We start from the raw sequence: 26,514 nt of genomic DNA, 5'->3' as shown, positions 1-26,514 counted from the left end.
AATTTTTATTATTTTTCCCCTGCCCTGTCCGAGTGTTTTCCCCCTTATTTATCCTGATGATTACACAATTTTGCTTGTACTTCTGTATAAATGACAAAAATAAAGGCTCGTTCAGAACCATTTTCTGCTCAAAAAAAGAAGGAAGAACGTCATTCAAAACTAAGATAATAATGTTAATAACAACAATAAAACCAGCATGTAATTTTACCAAAAAAAAAATTTCATTTAGGTTGTAATAACACAAGACAAAGTTGTCATTTTTCAAGAAAAAAATCAACATTTTTTTGGAGGTTAGCTTGAAATTTTTATTATTTTTCCCCTGCCCTGTTCTAGTATTTTTCCCCTTATTTATCCTGATGATTACACAATTTCACTTGTACTTCTGTTGTTAATAACAACAATAAAACCAGCATGTAATTTTACCAAAACAATTTTTTCATTTAGGTTGTAATAACACAAGACAAAGTTGTCATTTTTCAAGAAAAAAATCAACATTTTTTAACCCTCCTTATTTGGAGGTTAGCTTGAAATTTTTATTATTTTTCCCCTGCCCTGTCCGAATGTTTTTCCCCTTATTTATCCTGATGATTACACAATTTTGCTTGTACTTCTAGAATAAAGGCTCGTCCAGAACCATTTTTTGCTCAAAAAAGGAGGAAGAACGTCATTCAAAACTAAGATTATAATGTTAATAACAACAATAAAACCAGCATGTAATTTTACCCAAAAAAAAATTTCATTTAGGTTGTAATAACACAAGACAAAGTTGTCATTTTTCAAGAGAAAAATCAACATTTTTTTTTTAGGTTAGCTTGAATTTTTTTTTATCGTGTTTTTCCCCTTATTTATCCTGATGATTACACAATTTCGCTTGTATTCTGTATAAATGACAAGAATAAAGGCTCGTTCAGAACCATTTTTTGCTCAAAAAAAGGAGGAAGAACGTCTTTCGAAACTAAGATTATAATGTTAATAACAACAATTAAACCAGCATGTAATTTTACCAAAACAATTTTTTTCATTTAGGTTGTAATAACACAAGAAAAAGTTGTCATTTTTCAAGAAAAAAATCAACATTGGTTGCAGGAACGTTTGTTTTTTTTTTAACAGTTTGACACTGTGCTCCTTATTTTTATTATTTTTCCCCTGCCCTGTCTTAGTGTTTTTCCCCTTATTTATCCTGTCCTGTCACTCCTTGTATCACTGCAAGGAATATTGTATGGAGAATGATTGCAAAATTTTGCTTGTAATTCTGTATAAATAACAAGAATAAAGGCTCGTTCAATATGCATAACGATTTGACCAATCATTAGTCATCATGTATTTAAGCATGAACTTGCTGATGTTATGGCTTAATTCATAAAAAAACAAAAAAAATGACACGGCTGCTTTCAAACAGAATGATGATGTGAATGAAGTGTGTTTATTTCAGCGTGAAAAAAAAACAAAAAATATGTGCTTGAATTTTGTCGAAGAGTCGTGACCACAGCGGAGAGTCTAGAGGAACAAGTCTTCAAAGTACTCGTCGAACTCTTCCTCCCTGAGAAGACACAACAAATTAAAAACATCTGCATGTACTGGGGACAGTTCCCTATTCGCCCCGATACGTTTGTCTACATCAGGGGTCTCAAACATGCGGCCCGCGCAAGTTTGATATGGATGCTGTATGGTATCATGTACCCAGAAAAAATTATTACATTTGATTAATGTTCATGTTAAAGGTTAAATAACTGTTAATAGTTATCCTCCCTATCCGTGTGGAAGTGGTAAGTTTTTGGCTATTTAAGTTGAAAGGAAATAACTTGAAGGCTACCGTTTAGGTCGCTAAGCTCTCTAGTTTGCAAGTTAGCATGTGTCTCAAGACCCTGCAGTTGCGCAATATGTTGTAAATAAAAAGAGTATAAATGTGACTATAGTCGTGTTTTGTCATGTCTACAGGGCTCTAATAATGCTTTGTTCATTTTAATCTGAAAAAAATAATTTGTCTACCCACCAACTATATGTGGTTTCTTAAGTTTTTATTATTTGCCGTTTTATTATTATTATTATTATTATTATTATTATTATTATATTTATTCTTGATTTGTTTATTTATTTTTCATCTTATTTTGTGTAGAAAAATAAAAAGTAAGATATTTGAGAACAGTTGAATGTTTTATCAGAGCTTTTATTGTAGAAAATTGGAACCAAAGCAAAGTTTTTTAATTTTTTTGTTTTTAATAAATGCATTTTTTGGTTGTTTTTTTTTTTTGGAAAACCTGATGCGGCCCAGTCTCACCCAGACCCGAGCTCCAGTGGCCCCCCAAGTAAATTGAGTTTTAAACCCCCGGTCTACATAGTATATACAGTAATAATGTCAAAGGTCAATATAACAGGATATTGGACTCTAATGACCACAGACAGAGAAGAGCAATGTAAATGTCAAGAGAAGGTTTAGAGGTATTAATAGCTAAAGAGACCAATACACGCTATGCTACATAAGTACATTACACCTGCTTTAATGCCTCACCTTGACTTTTCCTCCACTGCAGGGGCCGGCCCTCGCCAGTGGTCCGACTCGGACTGACCCTCCAATGCCTTGTCCTCAGAATCAGGATCTGCAGAGACAAAATTGTTATTGGAAGTAAGGTGTCAATTTCAGATGAGGCGTGTTTAGTGCATGAGTGGAATCAGACACCCTCTTGTCTGCTGATTAGTCATTGGAGAATTCTGAGTCACATTTAAAATAATTTTGATAAAAAAAAAGAATTTTTGAGATAAAGTTGTAATACTACAATAAAAGTCGTACATTTGTTAGATTCTGGCACGAAAGTTACTGATTGTAATAGTAAACTGTATTATGGAAAGCAGGAAGTGAACAAATGAAACAGCTATTGATTGTAAAATTAAACTGTATTATGGAAAGCAGGAAGTGAACAAATGAAACAGTTACTGATTGTAAAAGTAAACTGTATTATGGAAAGCAGGAAGTGAACAAATGTAACAGTTACTGATTGTAAAAGTAAACTGTATTATGGAAAGCAGGAAGTGAACAAATGAAACAATTACTGATTGTAAAAGTATAAATAAAACATAAAATAAAACCATTAAAAAATAAAATATTATAATTAATAAAATATTTAAAAAATGTTAAAAAAAAAACTTAAATTATATTAGGAAAGCAGGAAGTGAACAAATGTAACAGTTGCTGATTGTAAAACTACCAGATGGAGGGGTAGGATTTAATAAGCTTTGATTCTTCCTACTCCTTTTGGACATGTGGAACTGTGAACTGATTATGGGATGCATTCAATTGTCATTTGATGCATGTTCAAATGAAATAAAACCATTAAAAAAAATTAAAAAAAATTCATTAAATAAAAAAAACAACTTAAATTATATTAGGAAAGCAGGAAGTGAACAAATGTAACAGTTACTGATTGTAAAAGTACCAGATGGAGGGGTAGGATTTAATAAGCTTTGCTTCTTCCTACTCCTTTTGGACATGTGGAACTGTGAACTGATTATGGGATGCATTCAATTGTAATCTGATGCATGTTCAAATGAAATAAAACCATTAAAAAAAAATTAACATTTATTTATTAAATTTAAAAAAAAAATAAATAAAAACTTAAATTATATTAGGAAAGCAGGAAGTGAACAAATGTAACAGTTACTGATTGTAAAAGGGGGTAGGATTTAATAAGCTTTGCTTCTTCCTACTCCTTTTGGACATGTGGAACTGTGAACTGATTATGTGATGCATTCAATTGTAATCTGATGCATGTTCAAATGTAATAAAACCATTACCACTACCAACAACATTATAAAAAATCACAGCATTTCAGTATGTGGAATCTGTGGTATCTAGTACAGTGAAGGCCATACATAGGACTGCAAAAAAAAAAAACGTATTGGTAGAGCAAGACAGCTTGAGAAAAAGCAGGACTGCTAGCAGATGCGAGCCAGAGGGCGAATGGATGATGTTTTCCAGAAAGGTTTTCCACTCCAAACATTTTAGAGGAGTGTCACAGCCTGGAGGCTTGGGAGTGGACTGGATCATAGGCTGTCTATTGAAATGATGGATGTACAGTGTGTGTGTGTGTGTGTGTGTGTGTATGTGTATATACCTTTGTCCTGCAATTCCTCCGAGCTGCTGGAGGAGGTGGATGAATCTACGATGAGACGTAATAAACAGGAATTTGTTATGAAATAGGAAACTAAATTATTTTACAAAAAAAAAAATTATTGGAAAAGGTGATGAGTCGTCACCCCTGCTTCTCTTGTGTTTCTTCTTCTTGGAGCGTGACGATGATCTCTTCTTCATCTTCTTCCTCTTCTTCTGTAATGGCTCCTGGTTCTCCTGTGAGAGCTTTCCGACACCCTTCTTAGCTTTCACTTCTTTACGCCTACAAAATATGGACGCATTTAACGCAATTGTGATTATAATTTCGGAGTTGTGTTAGTATTATTATTAGTTGTGTTTCTTACTTGTGGTGGTAGTTGAGTTTGAAAGAACACTCGGGGCAAAGTCCTGGAAGACAAAATCAAACACGAATCAAACACAATAGAAAGAAAAGTGGGCAAAGGATTGAGCCCTGAGGAACTCCTTTTTTAAAAAAAAAATTTGGAAGACAAAAATAACACTGGGAAGAGATGTAAAGATTGAGCCCTGTAGTATTATGTAGTATTCTGGTCACTAGACAAAGAGATAGACATGCTTGCTATGCTAGCACTAGCATGCAGTAATCCTGCGGCCCGTACAATGTGGTGTAAACAAAGAATAATGGGAGTGTAAAAGTAACTATTAGAGGGCTCTAATCATGGTAAAACATATAAAAAATATTAAATTCTACTTTGGGGAAATTCATTTCCGCATGATGAGTAGGAGACATACAAATGTAACAGTTACTGATTGTAAAAGTACCAGATGGAGGGGTAGGATTTAATAAGCTTTGCTTCTTCCTACTCCTTTTGGACATGTGGAACTGGGAACTGATTATGGGATGCATTCAATTGTAATCTGATGCATGTTCAAATGAAATAAAACCATAAAAAAAAAAAAAATTTTTATATATCTTTATATCTATCTATATATCTTTATATTACCATTATATTACCATTATTAAACCATTAAAAAATATTTTTAAAAAATTAAAAAAAAATTTTTAATTAAATAAAAAAAAACAACTTAAATTATATTAGGAAAGCAGGAAGTGAACAAATGTAACAGTTACTGATTGTAAAAGTACCAGATGGAGGGGTAGGATTTAATAATCTTTGCTTCTTCCTACTCCTTTTCAGACATACAGTATGAATACCATTTAAAAACCATTATAATACTACGAAATGATAATACTTATGTCCCTCTGTGGCTTCATAACTGTGATCAGAAACTCGTCAATATCATACAATATTTTTGATGTTTCACATTTAGTCATTGTGTACACTACTACTACTACTACTACTACTACTACTACTACAGTAAAGCTATATAATTATGAGTCATACGTTTTGATGAAAAATATTGCAATATTAGGAGAATTTTCATAATTTTATGCAAGTAAATTTGTATTTTTTAATGTGGTAATGTTATAAGGAAATTTTTTATTATTATTATAATTTATTATTATTATTATTTTATTATTTTAAAGTAATAAAAATTATGAAATTCTACTAAGGGATTAATTTTGTAGATATTTTTCTCTAGCGTTATTTGTTCATTATTGACAAAAAACTATGTACTGTTTTTATATATATATATATGCATATACATATACATATATATATAAAAATATATATTTGTGGGTTTTGGTCGACAAATGATCTTGTTAACGGCTTGTGATGAAAAGCTTGTCATTTCACGCCTGACTGTGTTGACTGGGACTGGTGGGTCCTCCAATTAGCATAATTATTCTAACAGGATTTTCTACAGTATGATACCTGTAGGAGGATTATTATTATTATGAGCGGGCTCTTGGACTGGAAACCCCGTGAGACCGACCATGCTCCCACACACACACACACACACACACACACACATACACACACACTAACATGGATGTATACAATGAAAAATAAGTATTTCATCAAATTGATTGATACTGATTTTGTACGTTGACAGTCTTACAAACCAAGAGATGAAAAAAATGTGGGTTTGTTTTTGTTGAAGAAACCAACAAAGAGGTGGGATGTTTTTTTTTCTGCTTGGGTCACCAGGGTTGCACACATCTCAGGAGGGACCCTTAGCAGAGAAACTACCCCCAAAGCAAAAATGTTTCCACCTCCGTGTTTGACAGGAGGGATGTTTTTTCTTATTTTCTTGGGCTCAGCATTTCTCTGCCCCTCCAAACACGGTTGAGTCCAATTGATGCCAAAGAGCTCAAGTTTGGTCTCAAGTGACCACATCGCCATTCTCCGGAGTCATTCAGGCGTTTTTTTGGGGGGGGGGGAATCTTCAGACGGGTCTGTACATGTGTCTCTTTGAGCGCTGGGACCTTATGGGAACTTCTGGATTTCAATCCATTACAGGAAAGTGCCTTTTTTGGCGACTGTGTTCCCAAATAACACAATTTTACTTACTGAGTTTGACTAAAGCGTTCCTCTTCTCGCCTTGTTCTACGTAGGCAAAGTTCACCTCCCAGCTTTTGAGGCCTTCCTGCTTCTCGCAGCGTTTGTGTCCACACTGGAACTGACCTGCGAGATGAAAACACATTATTATTAATATTCTTTGCCGATATTGTGCATACTTGCATATAACAACACTTGTATTTGTATCGAACCGTTCAATACAGATAGAACCAGAGTGTACAGCGGGCCGTATTGGCAAGGTTAATGTCATATATGCTATGCTGCTATGCTTCCACTGCCAATGTACACGACATACTTTTAAACTTTTAAACAGTCCTGGAAGACAAAATCAAACACAATAGAAAGAAAAGGGGGCAAAGGATTGATCCCTGAGGAACTCCTTTTTAAAAAAAAAATTTGGAAGACAAAAATAACACTAGGAAGAGATGTAAAGATTGAGCCCTGTAGTATTATGTAGTATTCTGGTCACTAGACAAAGAGATAGACATGCCTGCTATGCTAGCACTAGCATGCAGTAATCCTGCAGCCTGCACAATGTGGTGTAAACAAAGAATAATGAGAGTGTAAAAGTAACTATAAGAGAGCTCTAATCATGGTAAAACATATAAAAAATATTAAATTCTACTTTGGGAAAATTCATAATTATGAGTAGTAGTACGAATACCATTTAAAAATCATTGTAATACTACATGGTATGTCCCTCTGTGGCTTCATAACTGAGATCAGAAGCTCGAAAATTGCTTGTCAATTGCTTGCGACACATGCACTCGTCCCCTTGCCTTGCAAGTTAAGAAAATAAGAAATATAATAATAATAATAATAATATATAAAGAAAATAATTTGCATCTCGATTTTCCTCGTAATTCATGCATATTTTTGGACAAAGCCAGTATGTACATCTGGATGTAACTACCCCTTAAAGTGCACTACAAAATATACATTTATGTACTATGTATGTATCCAATTAATTTGTAAACGTCATCTGAGAAATTAAGCCAAAACAGAACCCCCCCCCCCCCCCCCCCCCCCCCCATCACCCTCAGGTTTCCCTAGAGCCCTCTGCACGGCCCGGTCTGTTATCTTTAGACGAGCTTAAGGTGACACTGATTAGCTCGGGGTTCCTCCAGATTGCAACAGAGGGTGCAAGTGCGTCACACAGGTTCCGACTTGGCACGAGCGCCGCAGATTCTCCTGACCCCTGACTACGACGGAGGAAGGTGATGGCGGTGATGGCTTAAGGCCACGCGTTGACTAAATTTAACTGAGAGTTACAGTGAAGACACCTCCAAAGTGTTATACAACAAATTGTATCATTAATTTATTTAGTATTTCTCAGTAATTACTATAAGTAAATACTATAAATTACTATATTTTGTGACTGAAAATATTTTGACTGCATACTCTCAGTACTGGCAGTAGTACACTCCTTGAAATAAACGTTTAAGTGGGTAAAAAATCTGCTTTTGTACTCGTTCCTGATCCTATCCATCCTGGTCGCTCCCAATGACAACCTCGGCATCCTCAACTCTGCTATAGTACACTCCTTGAAATAAACGTTTAAGTGGGTAAAAATCCGCTTTTGTACTCGTTCCTGATCCTATCCATCCTGGTCACTCCCAATGACAACCTCAGCATCCTCAACTCTGCTATAGTACACTCCTTGAAATAAACGTTTAAGTGGGTAAAAATCCGCTTTTGTACTCGTTCCTGCATCCTATCCATTCTGGTCACTCCCAATGACAACCTCAGCATCCTCAACTCTGCTATAGTACACTCCTTGAAAGAAACGTTTAAGTGGGTAAAAATCTGCTTTTGTACTCGTTCCTGATCCTATCCATCCTGGTCACTCCCAATGACAACCTCAGCATCCTCAACTCTGCTATAGTACGCTCCTTGAAATAAACGTTTTAAGTGGGTAAAAATCTGCTTTTGTACTCGTTCATGATCTTATCCATCCTGGTCACTCCCAATGACAACTTCAGCATCCTCAACTCTGCTATAGTACACTCCTTGAAATAAACATTTAAGTGGGTAAAAAATCTGCTTTTGTACTCGTTCCTGCATCCTATCCATCCTGGTCACTCCCAATGACAACCTCAGCATCCTCAACTCTGCTATAATACACTCCTTGAAAGAAACGTTTAAGTGGGTAAAAATCTGCTTTTGTACTCATTCATGATCCTATCCATCCTGGTCACTCCCAATGACAACCTCAGCATCCTCAACTCTGCTATAGTTCACTCCTTGAAAGAAACGTTTAAGTGCGTAAAAATCTGCTTTTGTACTCGTTCCCGATCCTATCCATCCTGGTCACTCCCAATGACAACCTCAGCATCCTCAACTCTGCTATAGTACACTCCTTGAAATAAACGTTTAAGAGGGTAAAAATCTGCTTTTGTACTCGTTCCTGCATCCTATCCATCCTGGTCACTCCCAATGACAACCTCGGCATCCTCAACTCTGCTATAGTACACTCCTTGAAATAAACGTTGAAGTGGGTAAAAATCTGCTTTTGTACTCGTTCCTGATCCTATCCATCCTGGTCACTCCCAATGACAACCTCAGCATCCTCAAATCTGCTATCTGCAGTTCTGTTTGTTTTGTTTTTTGTTAATAATTGTCGTTTATTAGTAATTAGTAATTACTACACAAGTAATTCGTACACAAGACTAGACTGTCAATCGAGCACACAAAGCGAAAACGTGAACGGGCATCGAGCATGCACTCGCTACGTCATTCAGTGATTGTTAATCGTGCGGCCATCTGCCTCGCAGTGGTGTCCCTCCTGATCTGCGGAATTAAGAGGCATTGACGTAGGAGGGACCGGAGTTTCCTCACTTAATGGGTTTACTGAGCCGTGTCGGTGCCCACACTCCCCCCCCCCACCCCCCTGGAGCACGTGAGGGTCACTTGCACTGTGAGGAGATTTGTCAACAAGTTGATTGTGGAGCTAACAGGCTGCCTAGGAACACTCGATCACGTGCACTCGAAATGATAATACCGGTGTCATTCAACTGAACTTTTCCAGTAAGATCCACCCGTGGGGGTCGGTGATGTCAGCACAAGACAAATATCAGGGCACGACGGTGTCGAGGTGTCACAAACCGCTGTGGTGACCTGGCATGGCCACAAATACTGTACTGTGTTAGCTGGCGCTGCATTTAGCTTTATATTTGTTAGCGTTTACAAACACATAATTTAATGATTTCTATTTTTGATGCCGCTTCTTTGCCCTGTGATTGGCTAGCGAGCAGTCCAGAGTGTACCTGTCAGGTTCAAACTCCTGTGACACTTTTAAAAACACTGAAATGCAGAAATACCGAAGAGACAAACAATATTCAAAGTTACTCGCAGCAAGGAGAGTGAAACAACATACCCAGTGACATGCCGCCCCACTCTGAATATTCTCTTTCGGGGGTCCCTACTACATGGTCGTGCAACTCCAAGGGCGGGGGAAGGCAGTTACACGAGCTGTATTTGTTTGTCTATGTGTTTGTATATGTGAGAGTAATTACTTTTATTGTTTTACGAGTTCTTATCTTGACACATTCTTGCAGGATTAACATGAACATCTGCAGGGTTGCTGTTGCCGCATCCAAGCACTTCCCAGGGTTTCAAACATGCGGCCCGCAGGACACCAGTTTGAGGCCCCCGCCTTGATATGAAAGTTTAATGTTAGTGCGGGCCCGCGCAAGTTTTAAAATGGATGCTGTATGGTATCATGTACCCAGAAAAAAATATTACGTTTGATTAATGTTCATGTTAAAGGTTAAATAACTGTTAATAGTTATCCTCCCTATCCGTGTGGAAGTGGTAATTTTTTTGGCTATTTAAGTTTAAAGGAAATAACTTGAAGGCTACCGTTTAGGTCGCTAGCTCTCTAGTTTGCGAGTTAGCATGTGTTTCAAGACCCTGCAGTTGCGCAATATGTTGTAAATATAAAGTATTAATGTGACTATAGTCATGTTTTGTCATGTCTACATGGCTCTAATAATGCTTTGTTCATTTTAATCTGAAAAAATAATTTGTTTACCCACCAACTATATGTGGTTTCTTAAGTTTTTATTATTTGCCGTTTTATTATTATTATTATATTTATTTATTTATTACTGATTGATTGATTTTCTTTATTCTTGATTTGTTTATTTATTTTTCATCTTATTTTGTGTAGAAAAATAAAAAGCAAGATATTTTAGAACAGTGGAACGTTTTATCAGAACCAAAGCGAAGTATTTTTAATTTTTTTGTTTTTAATAAATGCGTTTTTTTGGGGGGGGGGGTTTTGGAAAACCTGATGCGGCCCAGTCTCACCCAGACCCGAGCTCCAGTGGCCCCCAACTAAAATTGAGTTTGAGACCCCTAGTCTAAGCAAATGTATGTAATGGTGATAACTAACATTATATTCATTCTATCTACATTTTATTCTAACAGTACCCCGCCTCTCTCCCAAAGACAGCTGGGATAGGCTCCAGGTAGAAAATGAATGAATGAATGAAGAATAAAAGCAAGATGAATATTAGTGCTGGCACGGTGGTTTTAGCACCTGGTGTGAGCACCCAACTCCTAAATCCTCCCTCTCTCGGCTCGCATAAAATCACCACATTATCAGCGTTTGATCGCAGCGCAATGCTTGACCTTGACTTCTTCTAATCCGAAGGAGCGCCATTACGGGCCAAAAAAAGTGTGCAAAGACAGGACTGTATGCTCAGCTTAAAATGAGACGATAAGTCTTAAAGAGCGTTGAGGCTAAGTAAAAAAAAAAAAGAGAGTGGCCTTTAATCTAACTGAAAACCGGATCTATATTTTATGAGGGGGGTCCTGCTGGGTTCTGTTGTGGCAGAATAAATCAGCTCTGGAGAGGAACCAGCGTGTATTTTTAGTTGGTTAGAACTGCTCTCCAAGCATTCTCACTTATTTCAGCATCCTTCTACCAATATATTCACTATCTCTCCTCTGGACATGTCCCAAATATCTCTCTGACTTTGTCTCCAAGGCCTCTAACATGTAATGTCCCCTTGGTGTACTCGTTCCCGATCCTATCCATCATGGTCACTCCCAATATCTCTCCTCTGGACATCTCAGTCTGGCCTCTCTGACTTTATCTCCAATGCCTCTAACATGTAATGTCCCTCTAATGTACTCGTTCCTGATCCTATCCATCCTGGTCACTCCCAATATCTCTCCTCTGGACATCTCAGTCTGGCCTCTCTGACTTTATCTCCAAGGCCTCTAACATGTAATGTCCCTTTGGTGTACTCGTTCCTGATCCTATCCATCATGGTCACTCCCAAATATCTCTCCTCTGGACATCTCAGTCTGGCCTCTCTGACTTTATCTCCAAGGCCTCTAACATGTAATGTCCCTTTAGTGTACTCGTTCCTGATCCTATCCTTCATGGTCACTCCCAAAAACTCGCCTCTGGACATCTCGGTCTGGCCTCTCTGACTTTATCTCCAAGGCCTCTAACATGTAATGTCCCTTTGGTGTACTCGTTCCTGATCCTATCCATCATGGTCACTCCCAAATATCTCTCCTCTGGACATCTCAGTCTGGCCTCTCTGACTTTAGCTCCAAGGCCTCGAACATGTAATGTCCCTCTCATGTACTCGTTCCTGATCCTATCCATCCTGGTTACTCCCAATATCTCGCCTCTGGACATCTCAGTCTGGCTTCTCTGACTTTATCTCCAAGGCCTCTAACATGTAATGTCCCTTTGGTGTATTCGTTCCTGATCCTATCCATCATGGTCACTCCCAAATATCTCTCCTCTGGACATCTCAGTCTGGCCTCTCTGACTTTATCTCCAAAACCTCGAACATGTAATGTCCCTTTGGTGTACTCGTTCCTGATCCTATCCATCATGGTCACTCCCAATATCTCTCCTCTGGACATCTCAGTCTGGCCTCTCTGACTTTATCTCCAAGGCCTCTAACATGTAATGTCCCTTTGGTGTACTCGTTCCTGATCCTATCCATCATGGTCACTCCCAAATATCTCTCCTCTGGACATCTCAGTCTGGCCTCTCTGACTTTATCTTCAAGGCCTCTAACATGGAGTGTCCCTCTGGTGTACTCGTTCCTGATCCTATCCATCATGGTCACTCCCAAATATCTCTCCTCTGGACATCTCAGTGTGGCCTCTCTGACTTTATCTCCAAAGCCTCGAACATGTAATGTCCCTTTGGTGTACTCGTTCCTGATCCTATCCATCATGGTCACTCCCAATATGTCGCCTCTGGACATCTCGGTCTGGCCTCTCTGACTTTATCTCCAATGCCTCTAACATGTAATGTCCCTTTGGTGTACTCGTTCCTGATCCTATCCATCATGGTCACTCCCAAATATCTCTCCTCTGGACATCTCAGTCTGGCCTCTCTGACTTTATCTCCAAGGCCTCTAACATGTAATGTCCCTTTGGTGTACTCGTTCCTGATCCTATCCATCCTGGTCACTCCCAATATCTCGCCTCTGGACATCTCAGTCTGGCCTCTCTGACTTTATCTCCAAGGCCTCGAACATGTAATGTCCCTCTCATGTACTCGTTCCTGATCCTATCCATCATGGTCACTCCCAATGAGAACCTCAGCATCCTCAATTCTGCTATCTCCAGTTCTGCTGCCTGTTTTCTCCTCAGTGGGGCTGTCTCTAGACTGAACAACATCGCTGGTCTCGCCATAGTTTTGTATACATTTCCTTTCATTTTAGCTGAAACTAGCTAACAGACAAGAATTTTGGAGTGTATTCCTAAAAACAGCAGAGCGTCTCTGTCTTAAAGAGAGGATCTTTGACTTGTTGATGTTTTTGTAGAAGATCCCTTAGCACTCCTCAGTCATATAGAGAATATTTGACCAGCGACCAACAGTAGGGTGGTCCTTTCACATGGAGGATCTTTGACTAGCATTTTTGCAGTATATTCCTAAAAACAGCTGGATATTTCTGTCATATACTGTGTTTTTAGAGGATATTTCTTTTGTGTTTTTGCAGCAGAGCGTCATTTTTTTTGCAGAACATTCCTAATAACAGTGTGGTCTGTCATATAGAGGTTCTTGGACTAGAATTTTTGCAGGATACTCTGCGATATATGAACTGCAGAGCACTTCATATGTGTTTCGTATGTATTTTTTTGGCAGTAGTTCCTTAATAACAGCTGCATGCTCTTGTCATTTTGAGGATCTTTGACTAGTTTTTCAGCAGTAGGTCCTTTGGTCTGGTTGTTTGTGGTTTTATGCCAGGGAACCAGCATTACAAACTATTTGTTTTTGACTATGGAGGTTCTATTTGTAGTTATTTATTTTATAGTTATATCATTTTTTTTCATAACATTCCTAAAAACAGTTTGTTTTGTCATATAGAGGTTCTTGGACTAGAATTTTTGCAGGATACTCTGCGATATATGAACTGCAGAGCACTTCATATAGCACTGTTTTGTTTTTTTTTAGCAGTAGTTCCTTGATAACAGCTCCATGTTCTTGTCTTGAGTAGGGTGGTCCTTTCAAATGGAGGATCTTTGACTAGCATTTTTGCAGTATATTCCTAAAAACAGCTGGATATTTCTGTCATATACTGTGTTTTTAGTAGATATTTCTTTGTGTTTTTGTAGCAGAGCGTCATTTTTTTGCTGAACATTCCTAAAAACAGTGTTTTCTGTCATATAGAGGTTCTTGGACTAGAATTTTATTAGGATACTCTGCGATATATGAACTGCAGAGCACTTCATATGTGTTTCGTATGTATTTTTTTGGCAGTAGTTCCTTAATAACAGCTGCATGCTCTTGTCAATTTGAGGATCTTTGACTAGTTTTTCAGCAGTAGGTCCTTTGGTCTGGTTGTTTGTGGTTTTATGCCAGGGAACCAGCATTACAAACTATTTGTTTTTGACTATGGAGGTTCTATTTGTAGTTATTTATTTTATAGTTATATCATTTTTTTTTCAGAACATTCCTAAAAACAGTGTGTTCTGTCATATAGAGGTTCTTGGACTAGAATTTTTGCAGATCACTCTGCGCTATATGAACTGCAGAGCACTTCATATAGCGTTTTTTTTTTTTTTTTTGCAGTAGTTTCTTAATAACAGCTGCATGCTCTTGTCATTTTGAGGATCTTTGACTAGTTTTTCAGCAGTAGGTCCTTTGGTCTGGTTGTTTGTGGTTTTATGCCAGGGAACCAGCATTACAAACTATTTGTTTTTGACTATGGAGGTTCTATTTGTAGTTATTTATTTTATAGTTATATCATTTTTTTTTCAGAACATTCCTAAAAACAGTGTGTTCTGTCATATAGAGGTTCTTGGACTAGAATTTTTGCAGATCACTCTGCGCTATATGAACTGCAGAGCACTTCATATAGCACTGTTTTGTTTTGTTTTTAGCAGTAGTTCCTTGATAACAGCTCCATGTCCTTGTCTTGAGTAGGGTGGTCCTTTCACATGGAGGATCTTTGACTAGTATTTTTGCAGTATATTCCTAAAAACAACTGGATATTTCTGTCATATACTGTGTTTTTAGAGGATATTTCTTTTGTGTTTTTGCAGCAGAGCGTCATTTTTTTGCAGAACATTCCTAAAAACAGTGTGTTCTGTCATATAGAGGTTCTTGGACTAGAATTTTTGCAGATCACTCTGCGCTATATGAACTGCAGAGCACTTCATATAGCGTTTTTTTGTTTTTTTTAGCAGTAGTTTCTTAATAACAGCAGCATGCTCTTGTCATTTTGAGGATCTTTGACTAGTTTTTCAGCAGTAGGTCCTTTGGTCTGGTTGTTTGTGGATTTATGCCAGGGAACCAGCATTACAAACTATTTGTTTTTGACTATGGAGGTTCTATATAATATAGTCTTTGGTTGGACACCACCTTTCAATAACGATGGCAAGATTCCTCCACATTGACAGTAACTTGGAGATCTATCCTCCGGCAGACATTACACACACACACACACACACACACACACAAAGCAAACAGCATCAGTTGCAGTTGCATCGAATGCCCTTTGGTCCACTCGGTCAGCAGCTCTCAGCGGAGTAAATAAATGTTTCAACACACAACCCAAGTGTTGCACTTCTGCTCAGCAGCCTGCCCGGGTTGCTTGTCAAAAGCAAAACAAACATTAAAAAAAAAAAAAAAAAAAAGCAAATTCTGCAGAGTATTAACCTCTTCTTCGTCAGTTAGTTGTGCGAGTCGGCGTTGAAGATGACATAGGAGGTGCTTGACCTCCAATATAAGACAAACGTGACCGGGCTGGTAATGAGTTGACCTGTAACGAATAGCTGGAAGGATTTTTTTTTTATTTTATTTGACTTTTATATTTGCGCTGAATTGTCAGCTCCCGGGGTTGCTAAGCAACCTGACACGAAGACCCCTAGAAATAGAAAAGGCAGATATGTAAAACGCTTATTAGCAAGTGAGAACGCTTCTGGCGGGCGTGTTTTATCGGAGTCATAGTCGTCAGAGAAACGGGTTACAAGTTCCAACAAAAAAAAAAAAAGCTAATTGTTCTCCCATTGAAGTGCAGACCACGTTGCATAATGGAGTGTGGTGGTAATCATTGACAATAAAGCCGCAAAACGCCAAAAATCAGGTGGAAAAATGAGCCATTAAATGATGAATTTAGCTTTGATGTCAGCATCAGTTTTGTAGGACTATATTAGTACTCGCATAAAGACTTTATTAACATGTTAACGTGTTAAAATTAACACGTTAATGGGAAGTGGGTGATGATTCTTGGATATATTATGCTTGTCTGTGAAAATACATTTCTATTTGATGCGGCTATTTTAAATTGTTCAGAAAAAGGAGAATAATAGGAAAACTATTTGAATACCATTTACATTTTTTCCTTACAATTAAAAAAATATTGTAAAATTTTGTAATTGTCACGTTAAATTAGACAATTTTTTCTCCTAATGTTAGAGTTGTTAGAATTATTTGCATAATAATTGCATACTTTTGTTTTTTTTTAATTACAACTTTTTTGCAGTGTAAAATTTTTTTTTGAATAAATTGTTAATTAGTCAATTTAATTCATTTTTTCCCGCACAATGGAAAAGTGGTTAGCATGTTGGCCACACAGTCAGGAGATCTGAAAGACCTGGGTCTTTGCGTGCTTATTAAATCCTACCCCTCCATCTGGTACTTTTACAATCAGTAACTGTTACATTTGTTCACTTCCTGCTTTCCTAATATAATTAAATTAAAAAGAAATTAATTTAATTTAATTTGTTTTCATTTTAATTTATTTTTTATTTTAAATTAATTTATTTTTTAATTAAATAAAATTTAAAAAAAATTAATTAAATTATTTTTTAAATTAAATTATATTAGGAAAGCAGGAAGTGAACAAATAAATTAAATTAAATTTTTTGTCACGTACCGAAGTCCTAGCATATAAGTGTTTCAAATGTAGTTCTTCCCTGAGATCATATTTCTCCTCTCTTGTAGAGAAGTATTGGATGACATTTTTAGCTAATTGGTTATTTTTAGCCTTATGCATTATTTTAGCTGTTTGAAGATGAACTATATCAGCAAGTTGAAGTATTTGTGATTTTAGAAATAAGGAGTTAGTATGTTCTCTGTAAGCGGCATTATGAATTATCCTTACTGGCCTTTTTTTGCATTACATTTAGCAAGTGAAGATTGCTTTTATAGTTATTAGCCCATATTTCCACACATCGGTTGGCGTTCTTATTTTTATATTTTTTATATTTTTATTATTATTATTTATTATTTTTAGCCTCATGTATTATTTTTGCTCTTTGAAGATGAACTATATGAGCAAGTTGAAGTATTTGTGATTTTAGAAATAAGGAGTTAGTATGTTCTCTGTAGGCGGCATTATGAATTATCCTTACTGGCCTTTTTTTGCAGTACATTTAGCGAGTGGAGATTGCTTTTATAGTTATTAGCCCATATTTCCACACATCGGTTGGCGTTCTTATTTTTATATTTTTTATATTTTTATTATTATTATTTATTATTTTTAGCCTCATGTATTATTTTTGCTGTTTGAAGATGAACTATATGAGCAAGTTGAAGTATTTGTGATTTTAGAAATAAGGAGTTAGTATGTTCTCTGTAGGCGGCATTATGAATTATCCTTACTGGCCTTTTTTTGCAGTACATTTAGCGAACATTATTTCCAATGGGGAAAAAAAATCACTGTATTTATTATGCTTAGCTATATTGTCCACCATCTGCAGCGCTTCCTTCCGGGAGAAAGTAGTAGCGCTGGAAACGTGCGGACATCAAGCTGCTGTTTACTGATATTGTCGGACGGCAACTGCAACAACAACTAGCACTTCCAGCTGTTCCTCACCAACAACAAACCTGAGGAGCATGCTTCTGTCAAAACACGTCCAAGTGTAATCACCTCGTCTTCCAACTCTCTTGACTTGGTGTTGTCTCTTTTTTTCTTTTTTTGTGACACATGCCGAAGCGTGTTTTCATTTAAATTATTCAAGTCGAATGCCTGGCACACAATTCGTTCCATTTGCCTTGGAGGGCAGACGAGGCTTGAAGCTTATCTGCAGACTTAGTAAACTGGGAGTGAAGGAAAAACACACAGAACATGTTTTTTTTTTTTTCATGTCAGAAATCATATTGACTCTTTATCGCCAAGGAACCATATTTGGGGAACTCAAAGTTTGGTAGAAATGGAATTGACAAGCCTTGCTGTAAGATAGAGTCTTTAAAGCAGCCCGTCACAGATTTCTAACCTCGCAGGAAATCTTCTAAAATGCCCCAAAATGCTCATTGTTTATCATAATAAATAGAGGAGGTTATGAAAAAAATCCCCTGCAGTAGAATCATGTGATGTATTTTATGTTGCAAGCCAAAATATATCAAAATAATATGAAAAAATTATTTTAAAAATTTTTTAATATTAATAATTTTTTACAATTAAGTTAAAAACAGTTTTATATTTTATTATCTTTTAATTTTATAATATATATATAATAAAATTATAAAATGAAAATTATAATAAAATATAAAACTATATAAAATATAAAACTGTTTTTAACTTTATTGTGTAAAATTATTAATATTAAAGTTAATATATATATGTATTTTTTATTATTATTATATTTTATCTATATTTTTGGGATTATTGTATTATTATGAATATATTTACAATTATTTAAAAAAAAGATTCTAATCTTTCTAAATGACCGCTGAAAAAAAACACATGGTAGCCAAAAATAAACAAATCCAGAAAAATAATTACATTTTGCTTCATAAATTCTAATGTCTATGGTAATAAATAATTCTCTATCATTAGTATGATTATGTGATTCTAAATATATTAATACATATAATATTTATTTATCTGAAATGTCCCAAAATGCTCATTGTTTATCATAATAAGTACAGGAAGTTATGGAAAAAATCCACTGCAGTAGAATCATGTGATGTATTTTATGCTGCAAGCCAAAATATATCTAAATAATATGAAACAATTATTTTAAAAGAAACTTTAATATTAATATTTTTTTACAATTAAGTTAAAAACAGTTTTAGATTTTATTATAATTTTAATTTTATAATATATATATAATAAAATTATAAAATGAAAATTATAATAAAATATAAAACTATATAAAATATAAAACTGTTTTTAACTTTATTGTGTAAAATTATTAATATTAAAGTTAATATATATATGTATTTTTTATTATTATTATATTTTATCTATATTTTTGGGATTATTGTATTATTATGAATATATTTACAATGATTTAAAAAAAAGATTCTAATCTTTCTAAATAACCGCTGAAAAAAAACACATGGTAGCCAAAAATAAACAAATCCAGAAAAATTATTACATTTTGCTTCATAAATTCTAATGTCTATGGTAATAAATAATTCTCTATCATTAGTATGATTATGTGATTCTAAATATATTAATACATATAATATTTATTTATCTGAAATGCCCCAAAATGCTCATTGTTTATCATAATAAATACAGGAGATTATGAAATAAAATCCCTGCAGTAGAATCATGTGATGTATTTTATGTTGCAAGCCAAAATATATCTAAATAATATGAAACAATTATTTAAAAAAAAACTTTAATATTAATAATTTTTTACAATTAAGTTAAAAACAGTTTTACATTTTATTATAATTTTAATTTTATAATATATATATAATAAAATTATAAAATGAAAATTATAATAAAATATAAAACTATATAAAATATAAAACTGTTTTTAACTTAATTGTATAAAATTATTAATGTTAAAGTTAATATATATGTATTTTTTATTATTTATTATATTTTATTTATATTTTTGGATTATTGTATTATTATGAATATATTTACAATTATTTAAAAAATATTCTAAGCTTTTTTTCCCCCTAAATGACCCCTGAAAAAAACCACATTGTAACCAAAAATAAACAAATCCAGAAAAAAATACAATAAAATTATTAACAATTACATTTTTGAAATTTTTCAACAGTTTTAAAAGGGTATAAATTGTTTTCCACTTTCCACTTTCTGCTACTCATTACTGTATTAGCCTAGCTGCTAGCTCACTCACATTAGCAGCATGTTTTGCAGACTATATAAACAAATATATGTAAAAATAATATAAAGAATAATAAATAATATTATAATAATATAAGAATATAAACAAACATTGATTTGCACTGTTGAAAGTGTCACTTTTAACTTTGTTGTTGCTGTACTGTATTATTTTTTTAATAGCAGTAATTGTTTAATTGTTTTACTCCACCACTGAATTATCAAGAAGTGGTGCATAGTAAAAAAAAAAAAAAAAAAAAAAGACTAACAGCAAAAACAAAAAATTATATAAAAAAATTTGTAAAAAAAAAATTAAAATAATTATTTAAAAAATATTTTAAAAAGATAATAATAAAAATTAAAAAAAAATTAAAAAAGCACTTTAAATGAATTTACTGCAAAGTGCCTATAAGGAATAAAGCCAAATCCTTTTTGTAGTACCATATTGAATTTTTTTCCTTTGCTTATCTGCATCATGTTGAATTGCATCATATCGCAAGAAATTGCACCATATCATATCAGATTGCATTGATTTGAATTAAATGATTATTGTATCGTATCGCCAGAAAAGTCCATGTATCGTTAAAATATCGTATCGCTGGCAGTGCATCGAGATGTGTATCGAATCGTCCTCAGTGCTGAGAATGCTGAGAACACTAATAGTGAAAGTAAAAGTAAAAAGTTTCTCTAAATCGCTGCAGCCAATCGAGATCATGTCCTGTTTTATTTTGCAAACCTGCATTTTCTACTTTCTGAAGATGCGCCCCACGTCATTTGATTCCTATTGATTCAGTTGGTGGAAAAACGCTCCTGGTGGATTCCCTTACAAGGAACACAAGACCACAACGATCGAGTCGGTCTAATCCCACTTCCTGTCGAGTTTGTGCCACTAGGGCTGAAATGTCACCGACCGGGATTACGCCGTCTTAATCTGGAACAATATATTGGCTTAGTCAGCTATCTCAGACACGCCGTGTTTGTGTCTGTTTGGCTGTAAACGTTATATGCAAATGATGCAAAATGGAGAACGTGTGAGTTGTAGTTTAAAATATTGTGGAGGAGGAGAAAAGAAAGCAGAACAGAGCCAATTCCTGACTCTTGAGGTTTGTGTTAAAAAGGTTAAGGGTGGAAGAGGGAAAAGGTCACATTTTTGAAAAGCTTTACAAGTAAAAAATGTCTCATATTTCAAAAGCTAAGCAATGCTGTACTGTCAAAATGGAGGTCAAAGTACAGTGTGGGGGGGTGTGGGGGTGGTTGGGGGGGTTTGGAAACAAAGCATTACAAGCTCTGTGGGAATTGTCTGAGAGGTTTGCGCTTTGCATGCATTGTGTATGTATTTGCATGTCTCTGTCGCCATCTAGTGGACTGTTCTGTTACTTCAACCCTTACAACAAAGTGCTGAGTGATCCAATGACAGAAGCGACAGAACCAATCACAGGGCACATATAGACAAACAACCATTCACACTTACTGAGTCTTTTGGAAATATTCAACTCTCACACTCTAAATGTGTTAGGACTGGGGTCCCAAACATGCGGCACTCGGGCCAAATGTGGCCCGCAGGACACTACTTTGAGGCCCCCGCCTTGACATGAAAGTTTAATGTTAGTTTGGCCCGCGCAAGTTTGATATGGATGCTGTATGGTATCATGTACCCAGAAAAAAATATTAATTAATGTTCATGTTAAAGGTTAAATAACTGTTAATAGTTATCCTCCCTATCAATGTGGAAGTGGTAATTTTTTGGGCTATTTAAGTTGAAAGGAAATAACTTGAAGGCTACCGTTTAGGTCGCTAGCTCTCTAGTTTGCGAGTTAGCATGTGTCTCAAGACGCTGCAGTTGCGCAATATGTTGTAAATAAAAAGAGTATAAATGTGACTATAGTCGTGTTTTGTCATGTCTACAGGGCTCTAATAATGCTTTGTTCATTTTAATCTGAAAAAATAATTTGTCTACCCACCAACTATATGTGGTTTCTTAAGTTTTTATTATTTGATGTTTTATTATTATTATTATATTTATTTATTACTGATTGATTTTCTTTATTCTTGATTTGTTTATTTATTTTTCATGTTATTTTGTGTAGAAAAATAAAAAGTAAGATATTTGAGAACAGTGGAATGTTTTATCAGAGCTTTTATTGTAGAAAATTGGAACAAAAGCGAATTTTTTTTTTTTTTTAATAAATGCATTTTTTTTTTTTTTTTTTGGAAAACCTGATGCGGCCCAGTCTCACCCAGACCCGAGCTCCAGTGGCCCCCAAGTAAATTGAGTTTGAGACCCCTGTGTTAGGATGCACAAATTATCATAATGTGCATAAAATCCTGAACATGCTAAGCATATATCAAACTTCAAAGTTGTTGAGCAACCTCTAAATATTAATCAATATTGATACAATTTGGCCCAAATTTTTTTTCTATTTTTTATATTTTTTATTATTATTATTTATTATTTTTAGCCTCATGCATTATTTTAGCTGTTGAAGATGAACTATATCAGCAAGTTGAAGTATTTGTGATTTTAGAAATAAGGAGTTAGTATGTTCTCTGTAGGCGGCATTATGAATTATCCTTACTGGCCTTTTTTTGCAGTACATTTAGCGAACATTATTTCCAATGGGGAACAAAAATAACGTGCGGACATCAAGCTGCTGTTTACTAAAATGAAAATTATAATAAAATATAAAACTATATAAAATGTAAAACTGTTTTTAACTTCATTGTATAAAATTATTAATATTAAAGTTAATATATATGTATTTTTTATTATTATATTTTATTTATATTTTTGGGATTAATGTATTATTATGAATATATTTACAATGATTAAAAAAAAAGATTCTAATCTTTCTAAATAACCGCTGAAAAAAAAACACATGGTAGCCAAAAATAAACAAATCCAGAAAAATAATTACATTTTGCTTCATAAATTCTAATGGCTATGGTAATAAATAATTCTCTATCATTAGTATGATTATGTGATTGTAAATATATTAATACATATAATATTTATTTATCTAAAATGCCCCAAAATGCTCATTGTTTATCATAATAATTATAATTATAATTATCATCATATTGATGGACTGAGAGCATGAAATTTCAAAAATTGAAAAATAAGGACCACCCTAAATGTGTCTAATCTTGTGCATTAAAGTTTTTCGACTTTTAAGATGAAGAAACAGTTTATCGTACCTTTTCCCGACACAACTTCACTCTCCGTGCGCCAACGAAATCCAAACTGTTAAAAAGAAAAAAAAAAAATTCCACGCGTCAATTCATGCATCGCATAGCGACATTAACGTATATTATAAAAATCCAGATAACTCCAAGTGTTGCTCCGTCGACTCCGAGGCTACTGTGAAAATAAAATGTGTCATGTTAAATGGATCATACCCAAAAAATGTAATAGGGTTCTTTCCTCGCCTCGTGCTTCACCAAGGAAACAACCTGATATCTGAATAGGATTCAGGCACCCGGAACATCACATAAAATATTAATAATGCTCAAGTGTTGAGTCATGTCACACGGCACCGAGTAGGCAAAATACCACATTTAATAATCAGATGATGACAGTACGTGCCGGGAAAAAGTTGCCACGGTGTGAATAAAAAAGGGATATGGACGTCATAAATCAAATTCCCATTCCCGTTATTTACTATAAAGGACACTAATCCGGCCTTGTGTAATGGGAGATTTCGATATATAGCAAGTTATCTTAACTACATTAGACACAGTAGAGCAGGGGTGGGCAAACTACGGCCCGGGAGCCACATCCGGCCCGCCAAGTGTTTGAATACGGCCCGCCCAATCTTTCCAAAGTATTTCATTTAAACTCAACATACAACCTGGCATCATGGCCTGAGCCAACCTTTTGATGGTTTTATCAATTTAGTTTTTTGACATGGTCTGTTGTTTACAAAGTGCTCCTGAAAAAAGGGACACAAGCACATAATAATAATAATTATAATTATTATTATTAGATTTTTATAATTATTATTAGAACTATTATGATTATTATAATTATTATATTAATGCTAATTATTATATTAATTATATATAATATTATTGTTATATTTGCATATTTTACACAATAATAATATAATAATAATTATTTTAATTTTATTGTAATTATTATAATATTTTATTATTTTTAAAATATTTAAATATAAATATAAAATCATAAATAATAATAGCAGATTGCATGACAATTTTACAGATACAATAATACCAGGTGGACTGTTACGTGTAAAATATATAGTCTGCCCCCCCGTAAATTTTGTCATATCAATGCGGCCCGCGAGTCTTCGGGGCAAGGGGCGGGGTACACCCTGGACTGGTGGCCAGCCAGCCAATCACAGGGCACATATAGACAAACAACCATTCACACTCACATTCATACCTATGGACAATTTGGAGTCGCTAATTAACCTAGCATGTTTTTGGAATGTGGGAGGAAACCGGAGTACTCAAAGAAAACCCACGCATGCACGGGGAGAACATGCAAACTCCACACAGAGGTGGCCGAGGGTGGAATCGAACTCCGGTCCCCTAGCTGTGAGGCATGCGCGCAAACCGCTGCAGTTCATTGGATTCGTTGTTGCAGGGTCTTTTGTGACCTCTTTCACACTTGGGTGAATTTGGTTTGGTTCCATGTTTTCACCATTTGTGGATAATAGCTCTCACTGTGGTTTGCTGGAGTCCCAAAGCTTTAGAAATGGCTTGAGAACCTTTTTCAGACTGATGGATCTCAATTAATCTTTGTTTTTTTTTGTTTTGGGGTTTTTTTGAGTGGGGGGTGTGGGGGGGGGTCCACACTGGGCATGTTGTGTTTACTTGTGTTGTCACTGACAATATTACTTTTTTAACAAACAAAATAAGAAGTAAATAAAAATAGTATGCTAGACCAAATGGCAATTATATGTAAAAATATGGAATCGGTAGTTGTATGGTTTTATTGTCATATACATTGAACCTACCTTGTTTTCTTTGTATCGACTGAGATCAGCTATGCAGTACTCTTTAAAAAGCTTGTCGTAATACTTTTTCGCCAATTCTTTCTCCCTGGAACACAAATTTCACAGTGAACTTAGATCTTAAAATTTATTTTTTTTATACATTTTAGAATTCAGTTACCATGTCATGTCCTCCTCATCCTCGTCTCTCCAGAGAAAGCGATGATTCTCCTTCAAGACATCCGAGTCTGTTTTGTCTGTTGCCCTGAAAAGTAAAGAAAGTATTAACAGCGGATAACTTGTTAAATAACTTGTTTAATCTGATAAAATACTTACACAGAACGTTTAAAGTCGGCCATGTGTCCTCCATAATAAAGTATGTAGTCGCCGACAAACTTCTTATGTCGTTCAAACTGGATAAAGTTGCTTAAAGTCATTTATAACTTTGATTTTGTTATTTTACTTACAGTATAGAATTTATTTAAGGATACAGCATTCAGTGATATAAGGTGGGCTCTTCTATTCCTGGCTTCCTCTCTGCAAAATATTATTAAGCACATTCAAAACATTGTCAAATGTTAAAATACTATATTGTACTTCATAGATTTCGGGGTACCTGTCCAGTTCACCGGCGTGAAAACTGCGATGAGCCACTTGAGAATGTCGACCTTTCTGGAAAGGCTTCTGTAAGATTTCCTGTTCATGTTTCCTGCCATTAAAAGGACTATACATTTAGGTTCCTCTGTCACATTAATGTGAGGATAAAAAAAACAATTACATAGTCACATTCAGTCGTTTTGCACTGAAAATGGAGCTGCTGCAATTTCATTGTACTATATGTAAAATAACAATAAAGGGCATTCTGATTCTGATTCATTACCGTTTAAGTCTGCTCTCTGAAGACTCTCCTTGTTCCTCATCACTGAAATCTGAATTGTAGTCCTCACCACCGGCATGTACCTTTTCAAAGCAAAAGAACACAATCGCAATATATTGGAAACAGTGTAAAGTGTAAAGCAGACAAACGAGGTTGTAATACCTGCGAAATACATCATTAATTCAGTAATTATTGTAAGAAAACTAGGCTATGTTCGGTAATTACGTTGTAAGGAACCTGGCGATCATCATTTAACGTTACGTTAAGTATATGAATACTCAAACTAATTATACGATTATTGCATAAAATAAGTCCAAACCTTGACGAGATCATCCATGTTTTTTTTGCATTCAAGATGCAGCGAACGAATATTTACAAAATAAGCGTCGCTCGGTTGTGACGTCACTGGCGCGCGTATTGATGACATTTACGTTTCGGTTTTTTCTTATTTTAATATTTTACTTTATTTAACACTTGGTAATGTTATTTGTTTTTTGTGTACGTTTGTTGTATATCTGGTTGTTAGTAAAAAAAAATTAAAAAAACACTTTTGTATTTTGCCCTGTACGTGTGTGGCCGCCATGTTGGTGAG

General features: G+C 35.0%; 1 protein-coding gene across 1 annotated transcript; it reads right to left on the bottom strand.

Moving 5' to 3' along the window:
- Positions 1-847: 847 nt before the first annotated feature.
- On the bottom strand, positions 848-26,317 carry fra10ac1 (FRA10A associated CGG repeat 1). Its single transcript, XM_058061806.1, has 14 exons — positions 26,242-26,317; positions 25,926-26,005; positions 25,662-25,754; positions 25,537-25,582; positions 25,382-25,458; positions 25,227-25,310; positions 25,070-25,154; positions 23,286-23,331; positions 6,562-6,675; positions 4,471-4,513; positions 4,252-4,388; positions 4,110-4,154; positions 2,510-2,597; positions 848-1,540 (listed from the first exon to the last, which is right to left on the bottom strand). The coding sequence occupies exons 1-14, from the start codon at positions 26,257-26,259 to the stop codon at positions 1,498-1,500; spliced, it is 999 nt and encodes a 332-aa protein (XP_057917789.1). The 5' UTR covers positions 26,260-26,317; the 3' UTR covers positions 848-1,497.
- Positions 26,318-26,514: the final 197 nt, after the last annotated feature.

Source organism: Doryrhamphus excisus, chromosome 22 (genome assembly GCF_030265055.1).
Source record: "Doryrhamphus excisus isolate RoL2022-K1 chromosome 22, RoL_Dexc_1.0, whole genome shotgun sequence".
Classification (NCBI taxonomy): domain Eukaryota; kingdom Metazoa; phylum Chordata; class Actinopteri; order Syngnathiformes; family Syngnathidae; genus Doryrhamphus; species Doryrhamphus excisus.
The sequence above is the reverse complement of the archived record's forward strand: the minus strand, read 5'-3'. Positions and strand labels throughout refer to the sequence as shown.

Bases quoted from the DNA above. Each gene is read 5' to 3' on its own strand.
- fra10ac1 (XM_058061806.1), bottom strand. The intron at 25,155-25,226 runs GTAACTGAATTC...TTTGTGTTCCAG, and splicing joins GATGAGGAGGACATGACATG to GGAGAAAGAATTGGCGAAAA. The intron at 6,676-23,285 runs GTACGATAAACT...TTCATCTCGCAG, and splicing joins TGAAGTTGTGTCGGGAAAAG to GTCAGTTCCAGTGTGGACAC.